The sequence below is a fragment of the Mobula hypostoma genome, chromosome 8 (genome assembly GCF_963921235.1).
Source record: "Mobula hypostoma chromosome 8, sMobHyp1.1, whole genome shotgun sequence".
In the NCBI taxonomy this organism is placed as follows: domain Eukaryota; kingdom Metazoa; phylum Chordata; class Chondrichthyes; order Myliobatiformes; family Myliobatidae; genus Mobula; species Mobula hypostoma.
This window is the reverse complement of record NC_086104.1, coordinates 34582277-34598931: the sequence shown is the minus strand read 5'-3', so window position 1 is coordinate 34598931 and position 16655 is coordinate 34582277. Positions and strand designations below refer to the sequence as shown.

Sequence of the window (16655 nt, the reverse complement as noted above, 5' to 3'; positions counted from 1 at the left end):
TGGACTTTATGACTGCTGTGGGGCTGGAAGGCATCTTCTGCCTGCTGGCAATTTCCATCACGGCCACATTTCTGAGGTAAACTGTTTGTTATGCACAGTCCAAAAACCATCGGAAGCCTGGGGACAACTTATGTAATGGTTGACGCTGTCCCCTGCATATTTCTTGGAATTTGTGCACAGTGACAATCACGTCATTAATTCTAGCCTCCCAAGCAACACTGACCCACTGCAATTCAACTACTGCTGAAACAGGTCTACAGCGGATGCCATCTGCCTGGCCCTATACTCATCTCTGGGTCAGCTGGACTATAATTATTTTAGACTATTTCTATTAACTGCAGCTGCACCTTCAATACTATAAATCCAGGCACTCATTTTAAAGTTCCTAAACCCGGGATTCAGCACCTCTCTTTACAACTGGATCTTTGAGTAATTGTGACTAATGGACCGCAACCAGCAAGGATGGGCATCAACACCACCACTAAAATTATTCTCAACGCTGGTGCCCACCAGGCTTCATCCTCAACCCCCTACTCTACTCCCTTTATATTCATGACTGCACAGAATAATTCTGCTCTGACTCCATTTACAAGTTTTCAGATGGTATCCACTATAGTGGGCCGTATGTCAAATAACGATGAGTTAGGCTACTGGAAAGAGACAGAGATCTTAGTAACGTGATATCATGACAACAACCTTTCCCTCAATGACAGTAAAATAAAAGACCTGGTCATTGACTTTAGGAAGTGGGGTAGTGTACATGCTCTTGGTTATGTACACCAGGGTTGTAGTAGTTCAGAGGTTGAGTAGGTTTGAAGTCTCAAGTTCCTTGGACTGCACATCACCAATATCCTGGTCTGGTCCAATCTCATGAAGCCACGGCCAAGAGAGCTCATCAGCGCCTCTCCACAGCTGAGTGCAACGTGGAAACCAGCATCTTTTTCATGGACTCTCCCTACACTTCTCCCTGCCTTAGTAATGCAGCCAGCATAATTAAAGATCCTACCCACCCTATACATTCTCTCTTCTTCCTGCTCCTATCAGACAGAAGATACAGATGTCCGAAAGCACGTACCACCAAGCTCAAGGACAGTGTTGTTGAAGTGCTGCCATGAAATATTCACTTGACATTCTGGCAAAATGAAATATTGGTTATGAAAAGTACATAATCTAAATATTTTGTCATTAAAAGGATCCGCAAGAGTCAAGTTTCCCAGCATGATCCATCAAATCCTTACAATGGTTTGTTTCCTTTCCAACTTTGGCAATTACTGTAAATCACTAGGAGAACCAACTTGTTTCTCTTGGGGCTACAGGCAAGGTTTTTCACAGGATCAAAGAAAAAGACTTCTTCTGCAGTTACCAGGGTTCCGAACACCTATGTCAATGCCACTGATAGATGGCTCTGCTTTGAAGTAATTGGTTCATTCATGAATCCCACAAACTGTTTTTAAGATGCAGCTGAGCTCATTCTGGAGGTGTCAAAAATCAGCTCATGAAATATAATTTCTCTTCTAATCTTCTCTTCTGGAAGACAAACCGCCTGCTTTCCTTTTCTTTCCTCTGGCCTTCTCCTGTCCACCATACCTCACTGAGGGCAACAATGTCAACCTCAGAGCAGGGCTATGAAAGCAGACTGATGGCCAGTTCTGCCCTTGCTGGGCTTCTCCATGTGGGTCTTGAAACTCCAGGTCCTAAAGTGAAGACTGGAGGATGTTTTCTTAACATGTGGGATGTCTGTTGCCCAATGGCTACATAAAGGCTTTACGGGGAAAAGATATTATGCAATGGAGAGAGGGTTGAAGTTGAATGAAAACCAAGCTCTCCCGCACAATCATATACAGGCAGTGGAGACAAAAAAGACTGCAGATGCTGGAATCTGGGGCCACAAACAATCTTCTGAAGTAACTCAGTAGGTCAAGCAGCATCTATGGGAGGACAGGAACTGTTGACATCTGGAGTTGAATCCCTACATTGGAGCATATACAAACAGTCCCTCGGTTACATAAGAGTTCCAATCCTAAGAACCATCCATGAACTGAGTTTTCCACGAGGCAATTTCCCCAAAAGCAAGATATGTGTAGATATTACAATCTGATATATAAAGTATCAAATTAATGATCTTTTAATTTCCATTTAAAAAGGTCATCCATAATCATATTACTGAGTTTAGCAGATCTGGTATGTCTGATTTCAGTCTTAAATGATGTTCACAATGAGAAGTTCTATCAGGATGTTTTAAATTGTTTTTTGATTTAGGACAAATTATTCTCTCATGAGATGGTAAGGTTTTGATTTCTCTTGTTTTTATGAGCTAACAAAGATACAGGACCAATAGCTTTCTCAGACTTCTACAGATACAATGACTGCTGTCTTTTCATGGTTATAATAATAATGAAGGCCGCATCCAGAATTTTTTTGGGTGGCGGACGACTTCCTCGCACATCGCTCTGATGTAGTGGGAAATCGCGTACTAGGCAAGTTACAGCAGTGGTTTGCCATTGCCTTCTGCCAGGTGAGTATTTTTTTTTTCAAAGAGATCACCAGCTCTTAACCCCACACAGATAGAAAGCATGCAGGGAAGCCAGCTGGGTTTGAACTTGGAACCTCCGTCCCACAGTCCAAGCGCTGATCCCACTACGCCACCAGCTGGCCCTTTAATGGTTATAGGTAACTGATAAAAGAAGTTTCTGGTTTGGAAGAAAAAAGTTTAGTTTCTTTGAGGTTACATTAACTTTATTTCTGAAGTATCAGGCATGAAGAGCCAGGCACTTTCCAGTCTCCACCCAGCCAACAGAAACCACCAGCCACTCATTTCCAAATTGTCACCTGCAGCCTATTTAAACCCAGCTCGCAGCCACAGCTCTTGTTCCCTCATCGAACCAGCCAGCCTCAGCCAGTTGTTCCCATCCTTCAGTTACTTTTTTGCCTGTGGTGTTCTCTCTTCTTTTGAAGCCCTTATGGCTTATTATTTTGCAATTTATTATAAAAATTGTAGATTACTGTTCTGTCTTTTTGGGTCAAGCCTCTTCTACATTTCCTAAAAGAAAGATTATAAGAGCATAAGATATAGGAGCAGAATTAGGCCATTTGGTCCATTGAGTCTGCTCTGCCATTTCATCATGGCTGTTCCAATTTTCCTCTCAGCTCCAATCTGCTGTCTTCTCCTGATATCCCTACATGCCCTGATCAATCAAGTATCTATCAACTTCTGCCTTAAATATACATAAAGACTTGGCCTCCACAGCTGCCTAAGGCAAAGAATTCCATAGATTCACCACTCTCTCGCTAAAGAAATTCCTCCTCATCTCCATTCTAAAAGGACCCCCCATTCTAAGTTTGTGTCCTTTGTTCTTAGGCTCCCCCACCATAGGAAACATCCTCTCCACGTCCACTCTATCATGGTCTTTCACCGTTCAATAGGTTTACATCAGGTCACTGGTCATTCTTCTGAACTCTAGTGAAAACAGGCCCAGACCCATCAGATGCTCCTTACATGACAAGCTATTCAATCCTGGAATCATTTTTCGTGAACCTCCTTTGAACCCTCTCCAGTTTCAGCACATCCTTTTTAAGATAAGGGGCCCAAACCTGTTCACAATACTCCAAGTGAGGCCTCACCAGTGTTTTATGAAGTTTCAAAATTATATCCTTGCTTTTATATTCTAGTTCTCTTGAAATGAATAATAACACTGCATTTGCATGGACTTAACCTGCAAATTAACATTTAGGGAATCCTGCACAAGGACTCCCAAGTCCCTTTGCACCTCAATTTTTGTATTTTCTCTCCATTTAGAAAACAGTCAACCCTTTCATTTCTTCTAACAAAGTGCATGACCATACACTTCCCAACACTGTATTACATCTGCTATTTCTTTGCCCATTCTTCTAATCTGTCTAAGTCCTTCCATAGCTCTTTAGTTGTTCAAAACTACCTGCCCTTCCACCTATCTTCATATCTTCTGCAAACTTTGCAACAAAACCATCAATTTCATCATCCAAATCATTGACATATAATGTAAAAAGAAGAGGTCCCTACATAGACCCCCGTGGAACACCACTAATCACTGGCAGCCAACCAGAAAAGGCTCCCTTTATTCCCACTCTTTGCCTCCTGCCAATCAGACTCTGCTTTAACCATGACTGAATTTCTCAGGCAAGATTTTCCCCTGAGCAAACCATGCTGAGGACGGCCTATTTTATCATGTGCCTCCAAATACCCTGAGACCTCATCCTTAATAATTGACTCCAACATCTTCCCAACCACTTAGGTTAGACTAACTGGCCTATAGTTTCCTCTCCTCCTTCTTGAAGAGTGGAATGCCATGTGCAATTTTCCAGCCCTCTGGAACCATTCCAGAATCTAGTGATTCTTGAAAGATCATTACTAATGCTAGCACAATCTCTTCAGCCACCTCTTTCAGAACTCTGAGGTGTACACCATCTGGTTCTGGTAACTTAACTACCTTCAGACCTTTCAGTTTCCCAAGAAGCTTCTCTCTAGTTATGGTAACTTCACACTCTTCATGACTCCTGACAATTGAAAGCTCCACCATACTTCTACTGTCTTCCAGCATGAAGAATGATGCAAAACACTAAGTACACCCTTGCCCACTGGCCCCCTCCTCTGCCTTAGACCCTACCCACCCTTGAATTTCCTCATTCCCAAATCCTCTCCCTCAGATCCCTTAACCCTTCACCTCCTACTTTCCATGAATCACCTTTCCAACCATCTTTCCCACTCTTTTCCAAAAGGAAAATTGCCACAAATATGTTTCTATGAATTCTGCTTTAAATGAAGAACAAGGAATTTCTTTAAATTTTCATGATATATTCAACAAGAAAGCTATAAAGTTATAATGTGCTTTACTTTTAGCATATTAGGTTCAACTGACTTGCCATAAAACATTGTCATTATCATCACCCTTATAACTCATGAGTAAGTACTTAGGGCTTTTACACCTAATCAGTCTTTCTCCTCCTTCTCATGTGTTCCTCATTATTATTCTGTCCAAATGAATGCTTGAAACTAAAACACATAGGCTAAGTCCACACTACGCCGGATAATTTTGAAAACGCCGGTTTCCAGTAAAAACAACAGGCATCCACACTAAGCGTTTTTCAAAATATCTCTGTCCACATTAGACGGATATTTGGGCGAATCTCCTCCTACTGGGCATGCGCAGGACACACAGAAAACAAGCCAAGAGGAAACGGTATACTTGGTGCACATTTGTCCAGTTATGGAGTAGAAAAACTTAAAAGGAATTGCTCTTGGCTCTCGCACAGGAGGACTTAAAACTGAAAAAAACAAATACTGAAGTGTATGGAGGCAACCATCAGGGAGTTCACGGACAGTATGACCCAGCTGACGACGAACATTGAAGAACTGACTAACTCTGTTGCATTAATAAAGCACCTTGTTAAACGTATAAAACATGTTTGCATCAGTGTTATCTTGTATTTCCATACAATATTACATTAGGCTGTTACACATCTATTGTCAGAGAAGTACTTGCATAAATAGGTAAACCACCTTGGTTCTTGATCCTCTAATCTATTCCGCTTGAAATTTAAACTGGAGATGGCGGAGGGTGTTTTCTGTCCTTACCTTCATCCAAGCAAGGACAGAAAACAGGGCAAAGTGAGCATACTTACTTATTCAGTAAACTATGGGTCAAAGTGTTTGGTGAGTAAATTTCTAACTCTTCTGGCTTCAGTCTCATTGCCGTCTGTTCTGAAATTGTTAGGTTCTGCGAAGCGCAGAATCAAATATCGCTGTGATGATTGTACGCTCTAGTATCAATTGTTTGGTGACAATAAAGTAATAATAATAATAATAATAAAACAATGAAATGCCGTGCTTCCGCCATCTGTTGCGGGACATCATGACAGCAGTTTTAAAAAGCTCCGTTTACCATGTCTACACTGCAACAGATATTAGGCGTTTTCAGATTTATACACTCTGGAGACCGTTCCTGAAAATCTCTGATTTCGGGGGATGAAAACGCCGTTTTAGTGTGGACAGTGGGTCAAAACGAAGAGAAAAGGCTTCGCTTTCAAAATTATCTGGCGTAGTGTGGATGTAGCCATAGAATACACACAAATTGCTGGAGGAACTCAGCAGGCCAAGCAGCATCTATGGAAAAAAGTATAGTCAACGTTTTGGGCTGAGACCCTTCTTAGTGACTGAGTGCAGCTGTAAGCATTGTGACCTTCTACTCACCATCTCTCATAAACTATCAGAATAGATACTCTTGTCTAGAGCATCTCTCTTCTGGTACTTGGCTTCCTTACTAAACTGGATTCATAAGTATTCACCAAAGTCTGTCAACGATGTATATCAGGAGGAGCATTAGAATTATCCTTGAGCATTTGGTTAGGAGTCATAGTCATGCTGACATCTATGTTCCCTATTAATAGATTTAAATGTTTAATTCTCAACCTTCTAACTATGGAGGACGAGAAGTGTGTTGATCTCCATGTTACCCAAATATGGAAAAACAGAATGGCTCATGTGTTCACAATCCTGTCCCTATCAGTTCTCAGATCTTTTTGCACAGTTGATTTGTAGTACTGGGAGTAAGACAGTTGGCGAGATTGTTCCTTCCTCTAATCCTATTTCTGTGGTATTCACTCTATTTGAGTAGATTTGAAGGTTTACTTCCAGGGAAATTTTCAACTTTTCTTACTTCCAAAATCTTTCTCTGCTCTTCCTGCCAGATGCTCCAGTGAAAAAATGTTTGGAAAGAGGTATACTAGGCCACCTGACAATAAGATTTGTGATTAAACTTTTTTCTGCTTACTTACTCTGATAAGCTGTCAGGCTTTGGCTTTTTCAGAATCAGAATCATGTTTATTATCACCGTCTTATCTGACAGGAAATTTGTTAAGTCTGAGACAATGATAATTAGATTATGAGAACACTCAGTCCTCTTTTATTGTCATTTAGAAATGCATACATGCATTAAGAAATGATACAATGTTTCTCCGGCGTGATATCACAGAAAACAGGACAGACCAAAGACTGACACTGACAAAACCACATAATTATAACATATAGTTACAGCAGTGCAAAGCAATACCATAATTTGATGAAGACCAGTCCATAGGTACTGGTAAATAGGTAAAAAAAATAGTCTCAAAGTCCCCGAGTCGATCGACTCCCGAGTCCCCGATAGTGGCGGCAAAAGGGAGAAACTCCCTGCCATAAACCTCCAGGCACCGTCAACTTGCCGATACTTTGGAAGCAGCCGACCACAGCTGACCCTGAGTCCATCCGTCTGAAAGCTCCGAGCTTCCGAGCAGCCTCTCCAATACAGCCTCCTGAGCGCCATCCTCTGCCGAGTGCCTTCGACCTCTCCCCAGCCGCTGAAACACGCAAAGCCGAGGATTTCGAGGCCTTCAGCTCCAGAGATTCCGGTTTCCACACGGCAGCAGTGGTAGCAAAGCAGACATTTCAGGAGTTTTCCAGATGTTCCGCTGTGCACTCACGTCTGTCTCCATCAAATCAGAATTGCACACGGTCCCCTACTTGACAGATAACAGATATCCATCACCGGAGAGGCCGCGCGCACTGCCGTCGTGCCGCCATCTTCTCCAGAAATAAACCTGATTCTGGTAATCTGAGGTAAAGTGATTATTTTAAAGCACTTCATGCACATTATTCCAATTTTACATAGGAGTGATGTAGGGGAGCATTCACGAGATAACACATTACATTTAGTTCCATGGACCACTCTGAGCAAATTTCTGGCAAACTGGTAGAAAACAGAGGCACTTCATTAGCAGCAGTTTTGAGTCTGAGTATGGGATTGTGCGCCATAATGCTTTCTAGTTGTAAATAGCACAGATTCACTGGAAATTTAGGTATGGAATATAAATATTTTGCTTTGGTAAAGATTGCTTAACTTTGGAAATGTTGTTATATTAAAAAACATACAAAATTATGTATATGCAGACATGTTTTATAGCCAAGATGTAATTAAACTTTGCATATTTCTCTTATCAATGAACAAAATCAAAATCCTTTATGCTTAATATGGTACACAGAAGCCTAGAAATTTCACTTCAGGCATTTTTGCTGCATTAAGTAAGCAATAGAGTGCCAAATCCCAAACCTGCTTCTACAAAAAAAATTGAAGTAAACCAAAAACATATAAAGAAAAACAACCATTTCCCATCCAGAAGTTACTATATGAAAAAGCAGGATCCAAGCTATTTAAAAAGGTAAAAAAACTCATGGATTTGCAGGCACTTTGCTGCAATTAATTGCGCAAGCGTGTCAGCCCTTGAAGGGGTACTCCTCACCAAGAAGATAGCAGTAACACATATTATGGTGGCAAGAGCAAACAGACAGACTGCCGAGAAGAGGAAGAGTACTCTGCAGTTCACCTAACTCAACTTAGAAATGCTAATGAATGCCACAGGTGTGTGGAGGTGGGCCCTGTTTTACAGAGGTGGCCAGGTAGTTCTACTTCACTGCAGAACTTGAGTTAAGCAGTTGCTGTGATGTCCAACTTCAGTACCCTCTCAGATTCAGAACTCACAGCAAATTGGGAGACTTGACGTAGATATGCTTTGACCGATCCTGAGCAATGAAGTTGATAATCGGGTGATCTTGACCTCAACGGAAACAGAAGTCAGATAACTCTATCATGTTTAACTTTGAAAGCATTTGATTATGAAAGCATTGTTGTTCTTCAGAGAGATGTTGATGGGATCTGGTGCTTCTGAAGACTCTGCAGGAATTACGTTTCCTTCAATGAACATGGGTGTGTTTCCTGGCCAACTCTGCATGGAAAATGATCATTATTGCTTGTCTAATAATAAAGTTACCATTGGTGTGACAATTGAGGGTGCCATTCCATGAATATCCAAAAGTGAAAACACCAGCTGTGAATTTCAGCCTTTAAATCTTGAATAAATTTGCAAACTAGTATTATATACTCACAGTTGAGCTGAGAGTGAATATAAAATTGGTGTATTGCACACATCCAAAAAACACAATTTAGGATATTATAGTCTGAAAAGACAGACGTAGATACAAACTAAATGATGATATCATTGGCTGCTTGAATCAAGGTCATAATTTTTTTTTTTGCACAAGGGTTTGTAGTCCAGTAAGTGATCTGGCCAATTTTGTTATTGCTGTTGGTTCTCACATAAATTGGCCCAATCTGCCGACTTTATGTATTAAACATCCTTCATGCATTATTGCACAATAGGGATGAAGGGGTCTAATTCAAGAGCAAGTATCTTAATTTCCTGGCAAGTTACTTTCTATTTTTCAGATGTATTGTCTTCATTCAAATAACAATCACACTCAAAGAATGTTCACCGTATTGAGAAGAATTAGTTCAAATCACTGATGGAAAAAATTGCACTTATGGAAATGTAGTAAATTTACATAGTTGGTATTTGCACTTTAACAACTCTCTTACCAAATAAAGTCACGGCAATGTGAACAATATGTTGGCTGTCTGAGATAGGTGGCCATAAACTTGTGTCCATTGACCTGATGGACCCTCCGCCGTACAGCTCCTTGTCTCTTCCTGGGTCGCATTCGTTCTCTAAACACACGTTCTTCATTCTCCTTTGGTGCTGCAGAGACCAAAGAAATACTTAATGAATACAAACATGAATTATCAAGAAATAAAGTACTGAAAGATTTAACAACAATGCAACATTTTTCTCATATAATCTTGCTTGAGACATATATGCCATATTCAGACTATTTTGGCTTGGGTACTTTTTAGTGACTAGCGTGTCCACAGAAAGTGCCACTAGTCTCCTTATTTATGTACTTAGAGTGCTATAACAGTGGCAGGAACCTAAATGTGAAATTGTTTAATTGCAGCAGATACTGACCAGCTTGACTAGAGGCTGTTACAGATGGGGACCAGAGAAAATATTATGGTTTATTATTGAGGCCATAGATAAAACACTGTGGTCCAGAGCTGGCATGTTCATGGATACCCCTCCCATTCCTCCCCACCCTCCCCATCAATCTACATGGTCACCAAGTTAGCTCAACAAAGATGCTGAATCATTGCTTTTCATCTGTGATCAGTGCCCGCCAGTAAGATACCTAACCACTTCAAATTAATGGAATATTTGAACATATAAATTAGAAGCAAGTCCATTTCAAGTCTGGCACATCCTGTTTCATACAATATGACTGTGTCGGATATTTCTCCTCAATGTCACTTTCCTTTACTAATTCCATAACCATTGTCAAATCTGACCATGACCTCAGGGTATGCTTAATTTCTTTGCAATTATGACAAAACACACTGAAGTTCCTGAGCCAAATATTTGTTTAAAATATTCTTCACTGATGCAAACTTCCTATTGAGATATTGTTTTTCTAGTGCCACACTGTGGCAATGTACTCATGATTCCTCAAATACTGATGTTCCTCATACAAATTCCAAGATAAGAACTTATAGGAGAGGCAACCCCTACAAAGAAAGAAAGGGTGCAAGTTAACACCAGGCTAACTTGAGCAAACATTGATTCTAAAGGTATACTGGCAAAGAATTTCAATTACCCAATTTTGCTCAGAACATCCACTAAAAGATGGAAGAGGTCATACTGCAAAATATTCCGGAAGGTTCAATGGAATTAACATCACAACAAAGACGAAGAACAAAATAATGCAGCTCATACATTTACATGTCATAAGAACATTAGTACATATGACATAGGAACAGGAGTAGGCCATCCGGCCCGTCCAGCCTGCTCTGTCATTCAATAAGATCATGGCTGATCTGACCATGGGCTCATCTCCACCTACCTGCCTTTTCCTCATAGCCCTTAATTCAATATATGATCAGATGGGAAAAAAAATTACAGGAATTGATTTTTTATCAGAGTTACATGATTGAAATAGTAGTATGGAAACAATGTTTGCTACTAGCATATTGAAGCTTTTTGGTTCACTTCATAAATGCAAAAGTGCAGAACTCAGTATGTGCTTATCAGTTATCCAGTATCTTCATCTCAGCATATTAAGACCCCTTTATGTCAGCAAAATTCAACACACGAGACAAAAACACCTATTGGATGATATGTTCATGTTTAATGCTGATGATCAGATACTAATTTCTCTCAAGTGTGTACAAACACTGTAACATTTGAAGCACTAGTAATTAACAAACCTTACTTATAGAATTTTCAGAAGATACTACATTTCTGAGCTTTACTCTTAGAGATTTGGATTCTTGTAGTTCTACTTAATCAGTTCTCTTACAATTCTACACGGTCTCTGGAAGCTGTGCTGCTCTGTACAAGAACCAATCAGGTAGAGAATCCACAAGAAAATGCAAATGTCTTAATTTTAAATTTAGTTGTAAAACTGCAGCCTCAAATTCTGTCTCCCTAATATTTTGATTTATGAAAATTGACAAAAATCAACAAAACAGCCTTTTTCCACAAAACAAAGAAGTAGAACATGGAAATATATCAATTTTAAATTGCTCTTCTCTCTGCTTAGATCATTGTTACACCACTTAGAACACAGCGTGACTTCAGGTATAAATTAACTGTTAGAATAAATCAGATACTGCACCAATGTGGTGATCTTAACTTTAAGAAGCAGAATCAGAATTATCACTGACATACTGTATATCATGAAATCTGTTGATTTGCAGCAGTAGTACAACACAATACGTATAAACATTACTATAAGAAATGTAAAAATAAATAAATTAGTGCAAAATAGTGAGCTAGTGTTCATAGACTGTTCAGAAATGTTGGCGGGATGATGATGGAAGAAGCAAGGACTCTTGTACCTCGTTCGTGATAAGAAGATTGCACGCTTTGGGTGATGGAGGTCCTTAATGATGGATGCCACTTTTTGAAGCATTACCTTTAGAAGATGCTCTCAGTACTGGTGATGCTATTGCCCATGATGGAGCTGTCTAAGTTTACAACTATCTGCAGCTTCTTCTGATCCTGTGCATTGGCCTCCTCATATTAGACTGTTAGAATGCTCTCCACTGTACATATAAAGAAACTTACTCATGTCTTTGGTGACATACCAACTTTCTTCAAATTCCTAATAAAATATAGCTGCTGGCATGCCTTCTTTATAATTGCAACAACAGTGTGTCATTGGCGAATATATAGATGCTGTTTGAGCTATGCCTAGTCACACAGTCATGAGTGTACATAAAGTACAGCATCAAGCTAAGCACACATACCTGACGTGCACCTATTTCCAGGTGGTACTGGCTGTGGTCTGGTGAGGAAGTCAAATATCCAGTTGCAGAGGGAGATACAGCGGTCAAGGTTTTGAAGCTTATTGATTAGTAATGATGGGTTTATGGTGTTCAACACCGAGCTGTAATCAATAAACACCTGCCTCACTTAGGTATTACTGTTGTCCAGGTGATTCAAGACCAAGTGGAGAGCCAGTGAAATTGCATCCATTCTAAACCTATTGTACCAATAGCAGGCCTAGATCCTTGCTTAGACAGGAGTTAATTTGAGCCATGTCCAGCCTCTCAAAGCAGTTCATCACAGTGCGATAGTCTTTGAGGCAACTCACCTTGCCCTTCATGGGCACCTGTATGATGCCCTTTTTTGAAGCAGGTGTGAACCTCCAGCTGCAGCAGTGAGAGACTGAATTTGTCTTTGAACACTCCAGCCAGTTGGTTGGAACAGGTTGTCAATGCCCTGCCAAGTACACCATCAAGGCCTGTCGCTGATATCACAGAACCACCAGGTGCTGCAGGGATTCACAAAGGTGGCCATTGTGACATGTTCACTCAGATCCAGAGATGAATCCCTGCATGTGGTCCAGTCAACCAATTCAAAGCAGTCCCATGAGTGCACCTCCGCCAGTCCCTGCCTGTAGGCCGGGGTAGAGCTACAGCCCGCTGATCAGACTTTCCAAAGTGCCAGTGTGGGATTGCACAGTAAACATTCTTGATGGTTAACAGTGGTCAGATGTTAGGCTCATCTGGTTCCACAGGTAATATGTTAGTGGTAGTTGGTCAGAGAATTCTTCGAGATGGCCTGGTTGACATTACTCAAAAATTCAAAGTACATTTATTATCAAGGAATGTATAAATTATATAACCTTGAGATTTGTCTGTGCACAGGCAGCCACAAAGCAAGAAACCCAAAAGAACCCAATTTTAAAAATATGAAAAATAACTCCCAATTCACAGAGAAAGAGAGAAAAAAACACAAATCACACAAACATTAGAAGCAAGAAACAATAACAGCATTCCAAACCAAACTGAGTCCTTAAATCCAAATACCAAGCAACCCAAAGTAGGCCCAAAGCCTCGGTATCTGTTCGTCATATTAGAGGGACAAATTGTCGTAAAGTTTGCAGACACGGAGCACAGAGGCCAGGGGCAGACTCACATCCTCAGTGCCGCGGAGAGAGGAGTGAGCATTGTGGGAGAGTGAGCCAAATCAGTCCAACTCTCCACACAATGCCTTTCCAGTTTATCTGGACTGGCGTTTAAATTGAATGGGACATCATCAGGGTGTGCTGTTTCGTGACTGCTGATCATGCTACTCTGCTCCTCCAGGGCCAGCCTGACGTTGGGCAGGGGTGAAAAGTACACTGCAACTATGATAACAGTGGAAATCTCCTCTGGCAGGTAGAATGGGTGACATTTGACCACCGGATGTTTACATTTTGTTAAAACTGCTCAGGAGTCACACACTTATAAGGAAAGGAACTTAAATTAAGTAAAAGATATGACTCTCAAGTCATGTCGTAAGAAGAATTTTATAAATGTGTGCCATAAAATTTGCACAAACGAACAAGAATTTGGATATGTGGTGAGTTATAATTTATTTCTGACAATATCCAAGAATGAAGGCAAAATTTTGTGCAAGTTACTATCTGTTGCCATTTCAACTGCTTCTTCAAAGAAAAACAAACACAAACAATTTTCTGCTGGCACCTCTAATTGGTTAAAAATTAACTGTCATAAATGTAAATGTGTGTCCAGGAGTAAAATAACTAAAAGCAACCCAGTAGTAGAAATACATTTAAAAAGCATAACAGAATTTATGTTATCAACTGATTCAAGTTAAACTTGGGTCAATTTTTTAAAAACTTGAATGCAGCTGCAGCTCGTGCAACATCCTTTTGGGTGGCAGATGTATCATTTCAGTATCACACAGAGCTATGTATGCATAAAAAGACTCCACATCATTAACCATTTAATGATGATGCCACAGAAATATCCTAGAATTCATATGGATAGTTCAGGTCTTTTAAAATTTAACTCTGCCGACTTTTGTCAAAAGACCTCTGACAACCAAGTCTAGCTCCTGGCCTTCATGCGTGGCTTAGGTACTAAGCATGGCAGAACTGTTTCTACTGACAGGAGAAGGAGCAAGACGGGCTACAAGCACCATAAAACCAGTCGCTTCACGAAGACGGGGCTCATCAGCCGTGGTCGCCAGCTCATCTAGGAGAAGGAAAACTCTGATCTCAAACCCCTGTTGCCTGTGGCTATACCCACTCATGGGGAAGGCTTCACGTGTTAACCCCAAGGGACATATCAGGATCTGGACTCCCTAAGGCAGTCCTACATTGAGTTCAATGCTGACTAGCAACTCCTGAGATGCTGTTGATACCAAACTGTAACGGTCTCTGCCGTTCCTTTGGGTTCATCAGATGCACGGAGAGGGGGAGCTGGCTATATGCGCAACAGAAACAAGAGAAAACCTGCAGATACTGGAAATCCAAGTAACATGCACAAAATGCTGAAGGAACTCAGCAGGCCAGGCAGCATCGATGGAAAAGAGCATAGTCGACGTTTCCGGCCGAGACCCCTCATCAGGACTTGCCCTCCATATTGTACTGCCCAGACTGGCGTATCCAGACCGCTAGGCCGAAACATCCATGGTCAATCCTGACCGAGGAAGGCCGCACACTTGAATCTTTATCACTGCGCCAAAGCAGGGGCAGACATTAACCTTAGTAATTAAGCACTGCAATGAATATGCCTTGAAGTAGTAATCAAATACACAATTTCATGGACATTTTCCAAACCAATAAATCAATTTGTTTGTGGGAAGTCTGGATATCAAATGCAATGGAAGCACAACAGGACTAAACAGTATTAATGGAAAAGATAAGAGAGAAATTAGACCACGTTATTACCGCCTCTCAGATTTCAGTACTCACCTGTGCTCTTTGCTACCAGTCAATATGAACTTGAGGGATAATAAGAAGAGAGTTGAAAGGGAAGATAAGAAAGGTGTTTCTAATGGAGCTTGGAAGCACCAAGTGGAAATATTATTAAGATGTTAAATAAGACATTAGTTCTTCAGCCCAATAATCACAAAAGAGATTTACAATTTTCTCACCTGGCGTTTCTCCCTCCCCTCCCCCCACCTTTCAAATCTACTCCTCGGCTTTTTTACTTCAGCCCTGCCAAAGGGTTTCGGCCTGAACATCAACTGTACAATATTTCCATAGATGCTGCCTGGCATGCTGACCTCCTCCAACATTTTGTGTATGTTGCTCGGATTTCTAGCATCTGCTGACTTTCTTTTTTATGTGATGTGAATACAATTTTAAATGTTTGTGCCTTTTGACACAAGATACCCTACCTCATATTTGGTGACCTGATTGAGAAGCAGTTCCCAAAATACCCATTTCCAAAAAGAAACCAGTGCCTGATGAGAGGAATCCACTTGTGAAGTTTGGTTAAAATCTACTATTTTTTTAAAAAATTTACTTTTAGATGTGAAAGGGCATTGGGTATATGTACAAGGACCTGTAGTATGGTATGCCCATTTTCAACAGGAGCACACTTTCAAGTGACCAGAAATCACTGAACGTATTGTACTTAACACTTAATTTATTGAGCCGAGAAGATGGAATTTTTAATATCATCTGTAGATTAATATAATCTACCCAATGTTTCCCTTCTATTAAGGAAGCCAGATGGCTAATTGCAATTACTAGTGGCAGAACCATGCTTTCAGCAAACCATTAAAAATCAAAATCTTACTCCATTTCAACAATGAAGTAGAGGTCTCACAAATAGGCACCCTACTTCTCCTAGGGTGGTCAGAATAATAATTTATTGACCTAATGTTTAGGAAGTAGTGCTCTCTCCAATTGTACTGCAATATGACAGGTACAGTCATAAAAAAACATTCTTTGCTCAGCATAGCTTGAACTGCCTTGTCAAGTTAACATTCTCAGCTGACTGTGCCATAGACAATGACCTCAATCCGTAATAACAGCAGAGACTATAAATAAAGGAAGAATGATAAAGAGACCAGGAATTTGGGAAGGAATAAATTAAGAGAACAAGAAATATAAATTAAGCATTATTTGTGGCAAATATGACAGCTTGATAAAGTAGCAAAACTTGGTTCCTGAAAACTAATGACTTGTTGTACGGTCAGGAGTCACCTGGAAAGTACCAAACATTCTCTTGCTAATATACTGGATGTCTTTTGTGGATCACAAAGCTGCCACCAACTTCCTGCAGACTTTTTTGGTTTAATTAGGAGAAGCACCTGACACAGTTTGACCCAAAAATATTCTCATCCAAAGAACACATGGGTCTTCATTTACAATGCCTTTCGAAATTTCTATTAGAAACTTCTGTTGAAATAGAGATACATCAACAGTAAACTATTCCTTGTGGTAAATATAG

At 40.4% G+C, this 16655-nt stretch overlaps 1 protein-coding gene across 1 annotated transcript in view; it reads right to left on the bottom strand.

The window, feature by feature from the left end:
- Positions 1-16655, bottom strand: part of prkcea (protein kinase C, epsilon a) — a 658830-nt gene that overhangs the window by 286552 nt on the left and 355623 nt on the right. The window contains exon 3 of the mRNA XM_063055673.1: positions 9444-9603. Within this exon, the coding sequence (XP_062911743.1) occupies positions 9444-9603 (160 nt within the window). The remainder of the gene's footprint in view (positions 1-9443; positions 9604-16655) is intronic.